We start from the raw sequence: 17478 nt of genomic DNA on the forward strand, positions 1-17478 counted from the left end.
TGAACTGTGGTGGTCGAGAATTAAGATGTTTCCAGTGTTAATGTATGTATATTGGTCACAGGTCTTTTGTTTTTTTTCACTTTTTTAACATGGGGGAACCCTTGAAATCACTTTCAGGTCTTCGGGGAACCCCCCCCCCCCCTAATTACCACATCCACAGCTCACAGTACATTAGTGTGTTGGTCAGTAGGAAGAATGCTTTTACATTGCTGGCCATGAGATCTATGGTTTCTTATAAACTGACCTGAGACTGCTTATTGCTCAAGGAACCCTTAGCAACCTCTGGAGGAACCCTGGTAGAGAAATGCTGATCTATATGTTCTGATTTTAGAAAAATACAAAATTATGATTTAATGAGAAGTGTTTCTCCTTGCTAAGATTCCCCAGTATAGAAGGTTTATCTTTATATCTGCAGTAACAAATGGCAGTGAAACAAAATACTATTAGATATGAAGCCAACATAACAGGATGTTGTAAATTGAGGTGAGAGAGGTTATAATATATATCTAACAATAACTGCTTCTAATGAAGGAAATGTGTGCAGAAGAGAATGATTCCCAGAATCCTTCTTGAGGAAAACAACATGGCCCCACAGATCTTGTCATTAGTGAAACACTTCCCAAGCCGCGATAATAATTTATGAGACCCAGCGGACATTAGAGGATAATCATGTTTGGTGAAAGGGATCTATATGTTAGACCTTCTCATGGCTTAATCACCTCCCACCCATCATGGGTCCGCTCATTAGTCAAGTGAGATTCACACTTTATTCCTTATCCTTCAGGCTAAAAAACAACTTCTAGCCTGCAGAATAAAAATAATAATATTGGCACCTCTGTGGCAACCAAGGTTGTCAACGTGATCCTTGATGTTCCTTTCGTGAGGTTGAATATTATTATATCTGAGCAATTGGGAAACATGATAGAAGAGTCATTAAAAAAATCTGGTTGATGTTAAGTCTTTGGAAATGTAAAAAATGTCACATCAGTCTGTGCTTGGGACAGCAACATATGAGGTCTGCTTTTAATTATTTTTATAGAACTGCTCTACAAGCCAGTAAAGATAACTAATAATAATCTAAATTAATTAAAACCTGCACTTCAGGCAGATACAATTTAAGGTGCAGATACTTAGGATGACATAGTCACACCAACATATTACATCTCCCATGTAGCCAAATCAAAATAATCAGTACAAGCAATTAACCTTAAGACTAAGAGTTTCAATAGTGGTGAAGAGCTATTCCTGCGTTATATGGTAAGTGTTCATATATTGCCTACCTAGATGCTTCCTGAGCTTGTGGGTGCAGTGTTATGATCTGGGGTGCCTGTGGGGGCTGTGTTATGATCTGGGGTGTCTGTGTCTGGGAGGGCAGCATTATGATTTGGGGTGTGCGTGAGAGCTATGTTATGATTTGGGGTGTCTGTGGGGGCAATGTTATGATCTGGAGTGTCTGGGAAGGCAGCATTATGATTTGGGGTGTGCGTGAGAGCTATGTTATGATCTGGGGTGTCTGTGGGGTCAGCGTTATGACTTGGGGTGTGTGTGGGGGCAGTGTTATGATGTGGGTGTCTGTGGGGTCAGCATTATGACTTGAGGTGTGTGTGGGGGCAGTGTTATGACTTGGGGTGTGTGTGGGGGCAGTGTTATGATGTGGGTGTCTGTGGGGTCAGCATTATGACTTGAGGTGTGTGTGGGGGCAGTGTTATGATGTGGTGTGTCTGTGGGGTCAGCGTTATGACTTGGGGTGTGTGTGGGGGCAGTGTTATGATGTGGGGTGTCTGTGGGGGCAGTGTTATGATGTGGGGTGTCTGTGGGGGCAGTGTTATAATCTGGGGGTGCTTCAGTTGGTCAGGTCTAGGTTGTGCACTATTATGTTGCCAAAAAATTAGATCAGCTGACTACCTGAATATACTGATGGCACCGACATATTCAAAGCCATGATTCATTGGGCTCAAGTTGTGAAAGAGTGGTTTAGGGAGCATAAGACAACATTTTCCCACATGGATTGGCCACCCCAGATCATTAACATACTTTATAATTGGTTGGAGAAGACTTTACACAGCACTCCGACTCTCCGATCATCAATACAAGATATTGGTGAAAAAAGAATGCAACTCAGAAAATGTTGCAACTTTATGTAAACTTATCAAGACCATGGCGAAAGTGTGCCATAGGCAAAGCGTCCAACAAATTATAAGATTGTGTGACTTTTTTCTTTTGTCTAGGCAATTTACTTTATTCTACTTGTATATTACTGATAAAAAGAAGGTTAGCAAAAATACATGACTATGGATATCAGCCACTCATCTACAGTAGCACAGAAACACTCAGAAGGGTCACACTGGTAGCCGATCATGCTTTGCTACATGCACAAGAAAAAAATGAAATAGAGAGAGAGATCAAAATGAGCAGATACTGTTTATTGACTTATCATTGTATTATTGTTCTTGCATCGCTCCGTCACTTGGCTGTAGATGAGGATTTGACAACGCTGCTGTTAGACTCCAGGCAACATATAAAAGATAATAATGATTTCAGCTCTGTAATCAATCATAAATCAACAAATGCATTTAGAAAATACAGGCATTGTAGGTGTCTAAATTTACCTTGGTATTGACCTTGCATTAATTTTATAGCAGATCTGGAAAGGAGAGGGTGGTGGACAACACAAGGAGCAAAAGGAGCATGCTGGAAGAAGAACAAAGCTGAGCAGCAGATATGAGATAGTCAGTGGTCTGATTAGTGTTTTAATGTCTAGTTACTGAGTTGGGGTATATAAAACTTCAGAACACATTAATAATAATCATCATAAATTATTGGGATTCTTGTAGTTTATAGAAGCCTCCCTAACAAGAGTCAGGCTTTAAAGCTCACTATGGTATTCCTCTTGATATTACAACAATACCTATGCATAGTTTGCCATAAGATTTTCACATCCTCTTCTAGTTAGCAGCTGTGAAATCTCTTTATAAAAAACCTACTTTACCCTAAATGTTTGTGCTCAATGTTTCTTAATACCTAACAATATTCAATCTTTCTTGACTAGATGAAACATTTTTTTTCCTATTAAATGTGATCAGCCAATGGGAGTAAGATTGAAGGACGGTAAAGTGAAAGTTTCTTGGAGTTTTTACAGCTGCTATCCAGGGATTGCCTTCCTAATGAAGTCACAGACCAAAATAACATTCCTCTATAAACTAAAACCAAAGATTTTGATGGAATTTGGTTTAGTATTTAGTATTAGTATTTGACGCAGTTCTTTATACTCCCAACTTCAATCTACCTTATTTAAATTGTTTGCCTTCTTACTGCATTGACAGGCATAGTAAAAATGCAAGACATAGTAAAAAAAAGTATTTGTTATATGTGTTCCAAACCATGCTTTTTTAAAAATGGTAATGCATTGACGATCCTTTGGTAGACTTATCGGCAAGACTAAAACTAGGTATGGGCTACAGCTCATTTTTTTAACGAGCAAACAGGGACATGAAATTGAAGTTGATATATTTTTCCCAACCTCATCTCCAAGCACACAATAGCTGCTTCCAATTCTGACACCATAGCTCTGGTTAAAAATGTGATCTGGTATTTATAATCATATGTGTTATTGAAAATCTTGTATTTGGGGCTGTTTGTGTATAGCTAGTAGACAGAGATTTTTGGATTAGGTATAGATGTATATATTCCTTGTCCTCAGCTTGATGTTATTTGCCTATTCATATTTTTGTTAATATGTTTTTTAAGCCCCAGTTAGAGAAAGGATGGATTGGACACATTTGCACAGAAGTTACATTATTCTTTATTCTTGGCATGGTAAAAATATGCCAGGAGGTTTGCTGGATGGTGCACTCTCCATGCAGTATACATTCCTAAAGAACAAAAGCTTAGGGAAGGTAAAGATCAGCCATTCTCAACCAAGGTTCCATAGACCCGTAGTGTTCCTCCAGAAACTCCCAAGGGTTCTTTGAGTCTCAGGGACAACACCACTGGGCAGAGCCAACTGCATAAAACCATATACTTTTTTAGTGGTCAGTAAGTTGTCATTCTGACTAATAATGTAGGGGGGGACATTATTTCCACTGGAAACCAATGCAAATAGCATTTTTACCATTAATTAAATATAGCCGGCATTCCCAAACACCTAAAATTTATTTTAAGGGTTCCTTGAGCTTTAGACACTGCAAAGAAAGTGATGCTCCTAGCATCATAATCTAAATTTCCAAATGACCTCAGCATGTTAAAGTTATATGAGATTTTATTGATTGGTTTTCAAGCCATTGGGTCTGATTTATTAAAGCTCTCCAAGAGAATACACTTTCACCAGTGAAGCTAGGTGATCAAGCAAACCTGGAATGGATTTCTTCAATGTCATTTGCTATTTGCTAGCAAATGCTTTGAATCCTGGACCAGATCCATCCCAGGTTTGTTGGATCACCCAGCTTCACTGGTGAAAGTGTATTCTCACCAGTCTTGGAGAACATTAGTAAATCAGGGCCATTATGTGTCCACAGCCCACACTGGTTTAGGTGGCCCTTTGGAAAAAAAACTCTTCTTTAATGAGATAGAAGGTAATTATGTCACTTCCTGCTTGTAACATCTTTATATGATTAGTCCGGACCATTTTTGATATATGTTTGGGTCCTTGACTGATTATTATGCTAAAAAATTAGATTTTGGGCTAAAACTATTAATGAGCAATAGGAGAAAACCATTTATTGCTACTCCAATGCATTAACCAACACAGCTGCATTTCAGAGCACCACATTGTATAATAATGCACTATGTTTCTTGGAAGGTGCCACGTCAGAGAAAAGTAGTTCATATGCACCTTTTTGTCCATTATGGTTATTTGGCTGCACGTACATCTGATTGCACTGCCTCAGTAAAGCCCCGATCCCTAGAAATACTGAAAGGGATGCTACTGCCCCTGAGAATAGTCACCCAATGACAATGCTGCATGTTGTACAGTATATCTTGTCAACAGCGCTTACAGTGGTTGGTAAGGTACTGCAGGATACATTCCTATTGGCAGATAGTTGTAAGAGCCGAAAGCATTATCCATAATGGGACACTTTGCGCACTGCAGGCCAAAACAGAAGGGAAGGAAGAAACTCCCAGTAATAAAAATAGCAGTGTGGAAAAAAAGGGAAAGCATGTAGGCTTCTGAAGAGTATAGGACTTTGCTGCTACATGGAAGGGAAGGGTAAGTGTGTATTTTTTATATGTTTTATAAAAACACTATGGGGTCTGTTTATAAAGCAGTAAATCTAACATTCACTGAAGCATTACCTGTGGAAAATCAATTACTGCCATTGAAACACATGGACCTGGAAGATTCTTCACCAGGAAATGCTTCAGTGTATGTCAGATTCACTGCTTTATAAATGTATACCTATGTTTTTGTTTTTGTTCTGTACACATATCAGATTGTTACCCTTAAAAATGTCAGAAATGTGGAGACCAGCTGAGTTCTAATATAAACACTATTCTCACAGTCTGTATTTCAATGCAGTCTTTGCCTAAAATATCCAAGCTCTGTATCTGGAAGAACAGGAAGCTCTGCAAAACATTAACAATGACTGATTAACACAATTACACTGTCCACAGCAATGCAAGCAACGTACAGATCGATTTTCTATTTCTATATATGGGGAAGCACAATAAAAATTGTGAAAGCCTGCACGGAGAGAAATCAGAGCCTGCTATTGCTCTAGTATAGAGTCTATACTATAAATGCTGCTTGCTTTATCACTGGCCCAGAAAAAGCATGCAGCAAGTAAAGTAATAAGATGAAGAAGAAGCTAGAACTATGCTAAGCAAACCTTTCCAGGTCAATGACTCAGAGTGCAAATGTTGCATTTTCAAAAGCAAAACAGTTTTTTTAAAGTTTTTCTACTACAAGTTTGGGCAGAATAAACCCATTGCCTGTTCCATTGCATGGCATCTTGTTCCTTTATTTCCTCCTAGATATGATCCTTGGCCAACTTGATTGGCCAAACTGGGATGACGTAACTCTCACAAAGCCATGCTGGTGTTCATTTGGCCTGGCAAGCACAGGGGAGGCCAAGATTGCAGGCTATCCTGGCAGCCAAAGCTGAACTACCCTTGTAGTTCCCTGGAGTGTTCAGGCAGGTAGGATTACCTATTGTAGAGGAGATATCACCTGTCCCTAAAAATGCCCTGTCTAATCCAAAAGTGTTAAAAGTGGAACTATAGTTCACTTGTAAAAGGCAAGACTTGGACACAATCCATTCTGATTTTGTGTAAGTGCAAAAAATAATGTGTTATTGTGTGAATATATTATGCTTACCTTGTTTTTTATTCAGTATTTACAGTAGTTTTCAATCTCCATATATATATTGTATATGTATTATAAAACAAAGCCGTCTGAAAAGACTGCCTGAAATTCAATTTTAAGGGTATTTTTTAACCACTCTGAGGATTCATGGAGATATGGAATTCCTATTTTACAAATGACTGCACATCCTTTTCTCTGCGTATTAATTCTTATTAATTCATTTGACTTGCAGATTAAAAAATCATTAAAAAAAAAGCTGATGCATTGAAAATGCTATTTTGGTATGAATTTAAAGGATCACAATTAATACTCCATACATCAAAGAGACTCTGTCCCCACCCTATAAATTTTTAGTAAGCTAAAATATTTTTAAATTCCTTTTTCCTTTCCATAAATACAATTGTGTTCACTTGCAATGTGATTTTAAGTTTCCTACTAACCAGGTTCACCGGCACAGTTCCCTGTGGCTTGTTATTTATGTGTCCTGCTGTTCAGGTTAATAGGCTCATGTTTAAATTGGTGATTGGTGAGTGTTTTACAAAGTAACTGATTTTGTTTTCCCTCCATATCCATACAGTATATAATTAAAGTGTAACTAAATGTATAAAATAAAAAATGGTGAGCAGGCAGACCCTTTATTTTAGAAGGGACAGGTGATGTCTCTTCTGCAATAAAACACATTTACCTGTTAATAATTTCTGCAATGTAATCTGAGTGTGTGCAGTTTATTGTACAATCCTGGCATAACCGGCTGCCGGGAATGAACAAACAACGATGTGTATGCTAGCATCATGATTGAAGTCATTGACTCTTTGTTCATTTGAAGTGAAGAATACTTGGCAAAGGGAAATGTCATTGGACACAAAAAAACTCAACCAGATGCTGCGGGTGCATTAAATGTATTAAAATGACTTGATAATCTTTGGACATTCATTTTTTGTTATTTCTGAACATCTGTTTGAACGTAGTCTTACTGGTTGTTAAGAATATGTACAGTAAATTTAAAGTTCATAGGCTGAGCACTTTATATTAATGGGCCTGATTAATTAATGCTCTCCAAGACTGAAAAAGATAGACTATCATAGGAGAATCTGGGTTGTCCAGCAAACTTGGAATGGATTTCTTACAAATTGTTTGCTAATAATCCTGAGTGTGGCTCAGGGTAAAAAAACCTGCTGAAAGCGGTAACCCCGAGCCACACTCAGGGTAGCTAAAAAACATAAAAAATAAGGATCTTCCCGGTCCCATGCGGTCGGATCCCATCCTCAGGCCACGTCCTCCGAGTGCACAGCGAGTGCCGCGCAGCGAGTTTCCCGGGAGTTTCCGGTGACGTCAGTGCGCGTGGGAACCTGGAGGGAATTGGATTCAATACAAAATATTTGTATATATATATTTGTATGTATATATATATATATATATATATATAATTATATTGTAAGAGCTGGCCAAATAAATCACAGGATTTTGTCCAGGGTGACAGGTACATTTGGCCAGATACAGGTTATAAGCAGAGTATTTTTCTGTTTAGTTTTCCTTTTAACCTGAAGGTGGCTTCTTGGCCAGATGAGGGAGTTAAAGAGGCCTGGGTATGATCAGGTGTAACTGTCTCACCTGAAATGCATCCTGGAAATTAGGCTGGGGGTATAAACTCCCATCCTGCTTATTCATGTGGCTCTGTCTTGGCTGGTGAGCTGGGAACTGGGAACTGGGAACTGGGAACTGGGAACTGTGAGCTGTGAGCTGTGAGTAAAGACACAGACACAGACTTTGTTACAGAAGATATATGGTTAAGGGCCTTAGAGTCCTGACCAACACTAGGTTGGGCTGGATTGCTAGTTAAGGGAACTAACCGTGAGTTAATGGCCAAGTGGCCAGGCTTTCTTTTTGCTGTTTGTTTTATTTTGCCTGTTTTGTGTGCCAATAGTGTTAAGTGAAATAAACATTTGATGCACTTAAAACCTGCTGGCCCTGTTTCCTGCTTGAAACCCCCCCCCCCCCCCCGTTGCTACGGGCAATATAATATATATATTATACATGATACTGTACAGTTATATTACGGGTTTCAATATTTTTTATTTATTTGTGTACCCTTGTTTTAGCAGATTTTTTGTTTTTTTATTTAAGCTTATTATTAAATTAATTACATTTATAAAATATTGAACATATTTCAGTGAGTTATGCCTAAGAATTACAGGCCTACAATGTAAGATAAATTTTCATGAAAAACAATGTACCGCTTTTATACATAAAATTCCAGACAGGAATGAACCATCCAGGTGGTTAATTGACAAATGTTTTCAGTCTCGGACCAGATCCATTTTAGCTAGATCACCAGGTTCTCCCATAATAGTCTATATTCTGCAGTCTCGAAGAGCTTTAACAAATCAGGCCCAATGCAATTGCATTTAGACTGCAGTTTGTTAAAAAGTTGTGCATGGAATAGTACAGCCACAAAGATGTGTGGACCTGAACTTGCAGAATTAATGTGGTCTATGGAGCATAACGAATATAGCTAAAATTCATTCCTAACTTCACATGATGAGGGCCAGAGTGTAGGATAGTCTGAATTTACTCCCACCTAGATTTGGATGCCATATAGGTGTATGGTTAGGGCAGTATTCTATACCCCAGGGTAAGAAGTCTGTAAACCTGGTGGACAGGGGCTCCTTATGTTGAGTAGAGAGTTCTGTTTCTACAAAGAATGTGGAATCTACATACTCGGACATTGTGGAACTTATACAGTTGGTAACAGATGGATTGGTATATGGATGGTTGGGATCCAGGGTATGTTCCGGCTCTATCTATTGGCTGTATATTTCCTGCCCAAGATGGAGCATTTACTGCCCTGTCTTGGGTCACCATGGTGTAGAAATAAAATGAAAACCATATGAAGCTAAATATTTCAACCAAGCCAGGTTGGCTTCTGTTTATTCCGAAAACCACAAAGTATGTGAAAACTCCATCTGTTGTTGTTTTTGTGGCCAGAACCCAGTTAAATAACTCAAGAGAACTCCAGAGCATTGTGCAATTATTCATTTTAATTCATTTCTGCATTACACAGCACAGTATATTCATTTCATTAATGTGCGGGCCACATGCAGGGTGAACAATCATAGACATAACAGTATAATAGTCTGACATGGTTCCTTGCTTATCTGAATACATTTACCATATTTTTGCCTGCCTACATGTATAAAGAACACAACAATAACTAAATCACCAGCAATTAGTGGAGTTTCATTGTTTAGGACTATAATAAAATTGGCTATTTTAATTTGTTTAAGTTGTGAAGTCTGTGGAATTCTGAAAATTGATTCAGTTACTGCTGCCCCTTAAAAGCCTCATCCAGGTCTGAATGTGAGACCTAAAGAGAACCAGTAGTAATTTTTTACAAGAATCTGAATATTCAGAACTGAATAATTACGATGTGCAGCATGACGTATTAAAGCCCCTTTGTTTAGTTTTACCTAAATTGAATCTGACTCGTAAGCTTCAGAGGTCAGACTTTAGGTAAGTTGTAGATCTAGACTTGCATAATGCAAGTAAACCTAAATAAGGGGACTATAGTGCAACATTCAAAGGAAATCCTGCATAATTATTGTTATATAGGATTAAATAATGAAGTTCTGGGAGCAGCCCATTTTAGCAGCTTATCATACTGGCCTATGGGGGTTCCAACCAGAAATACAGTAACTCATTGGTGGGGTGTAGGAAAAACAATTACTCGTTGACAACATTCAGCATCAGCACTCCAAGGGAGTTCCTTCCCCTTTTCTTGCTGTAAGTAGAAGATCCCCTAAAAGGTTTAGTACCCTTTAAAATTGATATTTCTACTTTTGGTGGATGCCATTTTCTTATATCTTGTGGTAGTATCTCCATTCTCCTTGGTTTTCCCCATTAACATAGCCATTAAAGGAGAAGTGAAACTCCAAGAATTGGGGTGGGCAGAATTGGTAAGTCAAGTTCTCCACTTAATTATTCAAAATTATTGGAACCCTCAAACTTTCAAACCATTTGGAACTCATATCAGTTTTGGGTAGTCATTACCATTGGCATCCTTCTATTGTAAAAGTGACAGCCACCAATTCAGATTTGCTCTGAAGTATTCATGCAGTCATCTAACTATTGGTTCTAGAACTGCAGTCCTGGAATAGAATTTTACTATAATAGCTATATAAATGTGGTTTCAGTTCAGAACTGATCACTTGAACAGTTATGATACATTTATATTACATAATTTCCTCCAGAAATAACTGTATTCTCCATTCCATGCAGCTCCCGGAGAAATGGCTTTTTGGCTGCTACTGGTAACACTGACGCTAGTCTGCCCAGGTGGCATTGGTGCCGCAAGTGAAGGTAAGACCCATTACTTATATAATACGAGTTGCATAAATATTATGTGCTAGTATATAATTATATCACACAAGCTAAAAGCTATAAAGCGGGATGATTTTTGTTTTCCCAGTCAATTTAATATGTTTTGGACTGAATAATAATGCTCATTGGGCCCATTCGGACTTTGGCATCCCAATGCATTGCGTCAAGACACATGCCTTGACCTGCGTTGATGTGCATTGAATTAAACCAGATCACTTAATTGGCAATGCACCAAACTGTTAATAAATAATTACAGATTGTTTATAGAGGCTTTCACACAAGGTCACATATATATTTGATTTGTTCATTTACAACAGCTGAAAAGTTGTTTCCTAGATGTAATTACTATGTATGACGAGGGGAACAAATTTGTGTCTGATCAGTCAGCTGAACATAATTTACTAGCTGCTTAATCTATGCAAAAATATATCTAACTATATGAATATACATTTTAATATTGTATTATAATAATTCTGTTTGTGGCTGTTTAACGTTTAAATGATTAATGTAGGCAACTTCTTTAATGGTCCCACTAGTATTGCATGGCATACGCAAACTGAGACAGAACAATGGCTTCCCAATATGCTGAAGCAAGCAGCAAGTTATCTTTGGGAGAGATAATCATTACATGTGCGCACCTGTGCCAACACTACAGACATTAAACATTTACAAACTATTAAACCATAACATATCGTTACAATTGGCCATCCCTGATCTATCTAGCTGCTTTTATAATGAAGTTATTCATTCACAAAGATTACAAAAGGGATTCAAAAAATAGGTTTCTAGCAGCTTAGAAACATCTGCCTTTTGTCCAAATTACATTACTATGCTGCTCTAAGGAAGGCTTCTTCGCTCATTTAAGTCTTGCAGTGCGTAGGTTATACAGTAGAACCCTGGATTATGGCTGATTCCTCTAGCAGTACTGGTGATGTCTCCATTGGCACCCTTGCATGATAATACTTGTATGGTATTACAGAATCCTTTGTAAATTGTCTGTCTTTGTGTTTTGCTGTGGCTTTAACCAGATCCCAGAATTTGGATAAGATCCATCCATATCTTTAGCACTATAAATTAGCTACTTTATGGATGGAACAGTTTGCCTTGGCACTGAGCACCAACACTCTGCCAAGCTGTCTGCCAGCTGTACAACATGTAGCATCACTTCTGTGTATTCATCTGGCTGCTGGTGTATTGTATATTTATGAAAGGTGCTTTTATATGTGCGGCAACACTTCATCATAGGCTGTTTATGTTTTCTGTGTTGCTCTTCATGTTATTCTGTTGGAATGCTATGTGCAAGATATGAGTCGTGTTCAACACTATTGCACCCCATTATAATTCTAGAGCAGTGTTTCTCAACATTTTTTTGATTATTTAATTTTAATAAATTTTGCTTATAAATACAACTAAATTACAAAACCATACTATACAAAAACACATCATACAAATAAAACACAATACACTTATCATACAAAGTATTCTAAGAGAAAAAAATATAACAATTCCTTTTTGTGAAGAAAGGGCCTCCAATGGCCTTATATATCTCCACGTGAAAATCAACCTACTAACAAACAAACGTGAGGAAAAAAAATGTTTCTCGACAAAAAATGTTTCTCGACATTTAACATGTGGGAACCTTAGAAATAATTATCAGGTCTTTAGGGAACCTCTACAATAGTGTATACACAGCTCACAGTATATTAGTGTGGTGGTCAGTATGAAGAATTCCTCTAACATTGCTGGCCAGTGGGAAAATGTCACCCTTACAGATAGCCAAAAAGATCATTGGGGTCACCTAAACTGACCTGAGAGGCTCAAACTGCTCATTGCCCAAGCAACCCCAGCAACTTCTGGAGGAACCCTGGTTGAGAAACACTGATCTAGAGGATTTAACGCAGCACTTTCTGTGCCTATGTATATAAATTTGTTTAGTTGCATTGCAAAAATATTGGACATTGTGCAATTTAGGAAAACTTTTGTATATACTGTGGCAGCTCAGCTATGTTGGGGGGTTTTATTGCCCAATAATTGTCAACTTTTGTATCATTGGGGCCAAATTTATGTGTGCACAATCTCTGCAGGAATGTCACTCTGTTAGCCTCTGATTAGATATCTGTTATTGTTTGCATGAATATTAGGAACTTTAAGGGCCACATCTTTCAGAAAATCACGTTGTTTTGCAGGATTTTACATTTTATTCACTTTCAAAAGGGGTATATTGTATTTTGTGTGATTGTTTTACAGCCCAATATTTAGGTTTGTGCACCTTCAAAGGGACCTCATATACCAGCGTGTAAGGTTATTAAAACTTTATACATTTTATTTATTATTTTATTTATAAATGGTCATATACTTTGGACCTGATTTATTAAAGCTTTTCATAAGTAGGGAGGATAGACTATCATTGGAGAACTTGGGTGATCCAGCAAACCTGGAATTTATTTCTTAAAATAATTTGCTCATAGGTGGGAAGTTTTTTTAATCCAGATCCCTTCCAGGTTAGCTGTAACACCCAGGTTTTCACATTTCAGTCTATCTTCTCTAGTCTTGGAGAACTTTATCAAATGAAACCCTTTTTGTAATGTTTGGAAATAATGTTGTCATTATCTGTTGCAAAATCATACAAATTCCACTTGGTCCTACTAATGCATCTTTACTTGATGGGGTGGCAATGACATCACACTGCTCCTGAATTTAGAGCTAAGTTGCTACTTTCATGTGTGCCATATCTGCTTGTAATGCATTGGGTAGGAAGATGTTGCAGGGCCATGACTCTCAGTGTTGTCATTGCTGATTCTCAATCCTGTAGCTTGTCAATCATGATCCAGTCCCACCCATTGCTTAGTGGATTGACAAGACCACTTCTGCTATTAAAACCCTTCCACTGTGATCTGCAGTGCCTGTGAAAGGGAGTGTGTGAGATACAAATAAAGGATTTGGCTCAGTAAGGGAAAGCAAAGGAAGTTTTTTGTTTACATTGATCAGTGCATCACAAAGTAACTGTAATTTGTACTGTTTAGACTGATAAATACCTTGTAGTTTAAAATGTATGTGTAGCCAAAACATTATTTTAATTTTTGTCCTAGAATGGGAAAGAATTTGAACACTTTTCAGGTTTACCACTATTGGAGGCATCATTGGAAAGCACGGTCGGCTCAGTCGCTACCACTCTTGTTTTTGCAGCACTAGGTCACAGGTTCGAAATTTGGCCAGGAGTTTGTATGTTCTGCCCGAGTTTGTGTGGGATTCCTCTGGGCATTCTGGTTTCCTCCCACAACCCAAAAACATGCAAAGAGGTTAATTGGCTTCCCTTCACAATTGGCCTTCGATTATGTTATTGACTTCTGACTATAGTAGGGACATTAGATTGTAAGCTCCTTTGAGGGGCAGGCAGTGATATGACTATGGACTTTGTGAAGAACTGTGTGTGAAGAACTGTGTTAAGAACTGTGTAATTTGTTGATGCTAAATAAGATAAGATGATAGAAGCTACCTTTTCCTCCTCCTGGTAAATCGTTGTTTCCAAAACAGGAAATAACAATAAATCCCTGTAATGGAGTCCCAGTAAGCATTAAAACCTGAAAGGTTTTCCATATTCTATCCAAAACAAGAAAAAAAGTTTAGGTATAGATAAACTTAAAAAAAAATATATCTGAGGCTTGGTCTAGAATTTTCTCCCGCACCAAAGATACTGTGATCCTGATTATTCTTATAGCAGATTGTTAACTTCCCTTCCAAAATACTTATTATTATTATCATTGCAGGAAATCCTTTCCTATGAAAATAAACCCTTGTAGGGGCTAAATCCTTGGTTTTCATTTTATGTGTTGGTTTATTATTATATACACTTTATAAGCCTACATTTAATTTTATGGTGCGATTTGGCAAAAAGTCATTTTTAAGTATATACATTGAGCTTGGAGATTATGGGCATCTTAACACACATTGACATTGTTTCTATTTTATTTTTAAAAAGAACACGGCTGACATTGTTTCTCTTTAACTGATCATTTAACACAAGTATTTTCCATTAATAATTAAATTAAATCAATATTCAATAAAGGAATGAACAATCAGGAAAAATTACTAAGTTGCCATTGGCAGAAAAAACAGAATAAGGATTTGGTACATTAGGTGTAAAATGTACATTTATATTATATTTATGTGTTCAACTCTGGGCTGTCTGCCTTTATACAGATCACCCTTTTCATAGGGAAAGATATTTCCTGTTCAGAACCATCTGAAATTCTGGGACATATGTCAGGAGATCATCAGATATTAAATCCTATTTACAGTTCAGTACGCTCAGCCAACATTTGTTTTTATGCAATAAAGAGCAGTACAGCAAAAAACAACACACGGCCTGAATGTGAAATAAAATAGGCTTTAAATAGAGCTGTGACTTATACGTAGATGTATGGACTATCTACTGCAGCCTTTTCTCAACCTATTTAACACGGCGGAACCCTTGAAATAACATTCAGATCTTCAGGGACCCCTGCTATAATTACTATATCCACAGATCACAGTACATTAGCTTGGGAAGAATGTTATCCTTACAGAAAGCCAAAAAGATCAGAGGCACAAATTGCTCAAGGAGAATCCCAGAGTTCCATGGAACCCTGGTTGAGAAACACTGATCTACTGATTGGTTAATTGAAAAAAAGCTCTGTGCATGTTCCAATGTCTGCAGGTTATCTCGGAGATCGATGAATGTTACAAATGTAACTGGAAAGCTATTAGAGAGCCTTTCATTTTGATGCCCCTCTAGAAAAAATGTATTCTGTTAACTGCATGGGATTTATATCTATAAGGAAACTATTCAGAATATTCATCAATCGTGAATAGTGTATGTATTACTATTAAGGATATTTTAAAGAAGGTGTCTACCATAGCTGATCACAGCTCCGATCCTCAGATTTGACTATAAAAAGTTATGCCTAATCACCCGTTGGCATCTTCTATCTCTGTGGGACCCCAGCAGTGATAGCTTTACACCCCATGGGCACCCTCAATGGAACTTCCAATTAAAGCTTCCATTTATTTTTCATTATCCATAAAGCAGCATGAAATGTGAGACTTGCTTTTCTATGCAATCGTCTGTGGTGGGAAATAAAGCCAACAAGTTCAGCAAAGACTTTCTCAAAGGCTCCATTGTCGTTTCAATCTTTAGTTTTGATTTACCATATAATTGGCATATTTAAAAAACAATGAGATGTTGGAAGCTACATAATGTGACCACATTTCAAAGTTGTAATGCGTTTGGTTACTCTGGATTAATGAGATTTGTGCACCATCATTAATGTCTTCACCGTGCTGATATAACTTTTATTTATTAAAGTACCAGAAAGATGAACTATTCCTGTTGTGCCTTGAAACTAATGAGATTTTCCCTAATAGAATCAGTAGTATAATGGCATATTCATAGAGCAGAAGTTTTCTGATATTAAAGAGGGTGGTCCACTGCAAGGATCGAAAGCTTATTATGGTTGGGGGATGAAGTCATACTGCCCCGATGGTTTGACCGTTCATGTCGTCTCCTTCTGGGCAAGTCTTAAAGCCCCATGCATTATACAGTATGACTCTGAGGGTCCTCCAAATACCCAATCAAAGGGAAAAGGGGAACCCACTACAAGGGCAAAATGTTTATCAGTTGCAGTTTAGCTTTCACCAATCATTCACTGCATTCATTCTCCAGGAGTATGGCAGTGGAGTGCATGACAGTGATTGATTCACCACTGAAAAAAAAGTCACAATCACTGTTTTATAAGTACGCCCCTAAGAGTTTAACCAATTTGCCCACCAAGCACCATTTTACCCTCATGCTCTTCTAAAATATGTTCTTTAATGTCAAAATTTTGGTGTCATCTTAAAAGCAACTTTGTCTACAGGAAAGCATTTTCCAAAAAAGAACGCCTACGGAAGGTTTCTTATACTTTTGAAGAGCTGTGGCTACCAAAGATTTTTTTTATTTTCTAGGTGTACCAAATTTCTGAGCCCCCCCCACTGTGAACTATGGCTCACCCTGCCAACCACATTACAACTAACTGCATTCCTGCAAGACACACTGGTATGAGAAAACACAGGTGTTAGCGTCACCAGGTAGATCTAGAGATATAGTCAGTTGAAAATACACCGCCATTTTTTTTACAAACGTCATGATTGGCCCCATCTTTACCATCCTTGTGGGCCAACAGTCACTTTATGGAGCTGATGAAAAGGTTTGTCAGACCAGAGGAGGTCAATCTAAATGCCTGGATCTATGGTTTGTCTGAATATACTGTTTGTTTTCAAGGCAACTTTCACTTTTTTCCATCATTAGTTCATTTATTATTGCCCATGTCTGTGAAAGGTTTACATTAAGGGGTTTTATTACTCCTCAAAACATTTATCTGTCATCCATTATTTCTTTAGAGGTGTACATAAGTCCTGAATTAGCAGGCTTTAACACATACTATGTATTGTAAATTAAATGTGATAGCCCTGTGGGAGGTGGGGGGTACTCACGTAAAATGACTCATTCCTTCAAGTCATCTGTGATGAAAGCAGTCCCGGGGGATCATTTTATGAATGATTAATGGATACCCCAATCGGAGTGTAGAGGGGGGCACTGAACAGATGACTATGAATAGATTGCTGATCAGCTCCTGCTGAGACCCAATGCAAGTAAAAAGTAACAGTTCAGTTATACTTTGCCTGTAAAAAAAAGCAGAAAAGAATATCACACAGAGAGTTGTAAGTAATTATAGGCAATTAAATAAACATTTAAAGGAAACCAGTTTTTTTAGCGGATTATA

At 37.7% G+C, this 17478-nt stretch overlaps 1 protein-coding gene across 5 annotated transcripts in view; it reads left to right on the forward strand.

Moving 5' to 3' along the window:
- The window catches only part of GHR (growth hormone receptor), a 270221-nt gene that overhangs the window by 148015 nt on the left and 104728 nt on the right, over nt 1–17478 (forward strand). For all 5 annotated transcript variants that reach the window (XM_072416657.1, XM_072416652.1, XM_072416653.1 and 2 more), the window contains one exon: nt 10577–10657. In XM_072416657.1, coding sequence (XP_072272758.1) covers nt 10588–10657 — 70 coding nt within the window. In that variant the 5' untranslated portion in view covers nt 10577–10587. The remainder of the gene's footprint in view (nt 1–10576; nt 10658–17478) is intronic.

Source organism: Pyxicephalus adspersus, chromosome 6, assembly GCF_032062135.1.
Source record: "Pyxicephalus adspersus chromosome 6, UCB_Pads_2.0, whole genome shotgun sequence".
In the NCBI taxonomy this organism is placed as follows: domain Eukaryota; kingdom Metazoa; phylum Chordata; class Amphibia; order Anura; family Pyxicephalidae; genus Pyxicephalus; species Pyxicephalus adspersus.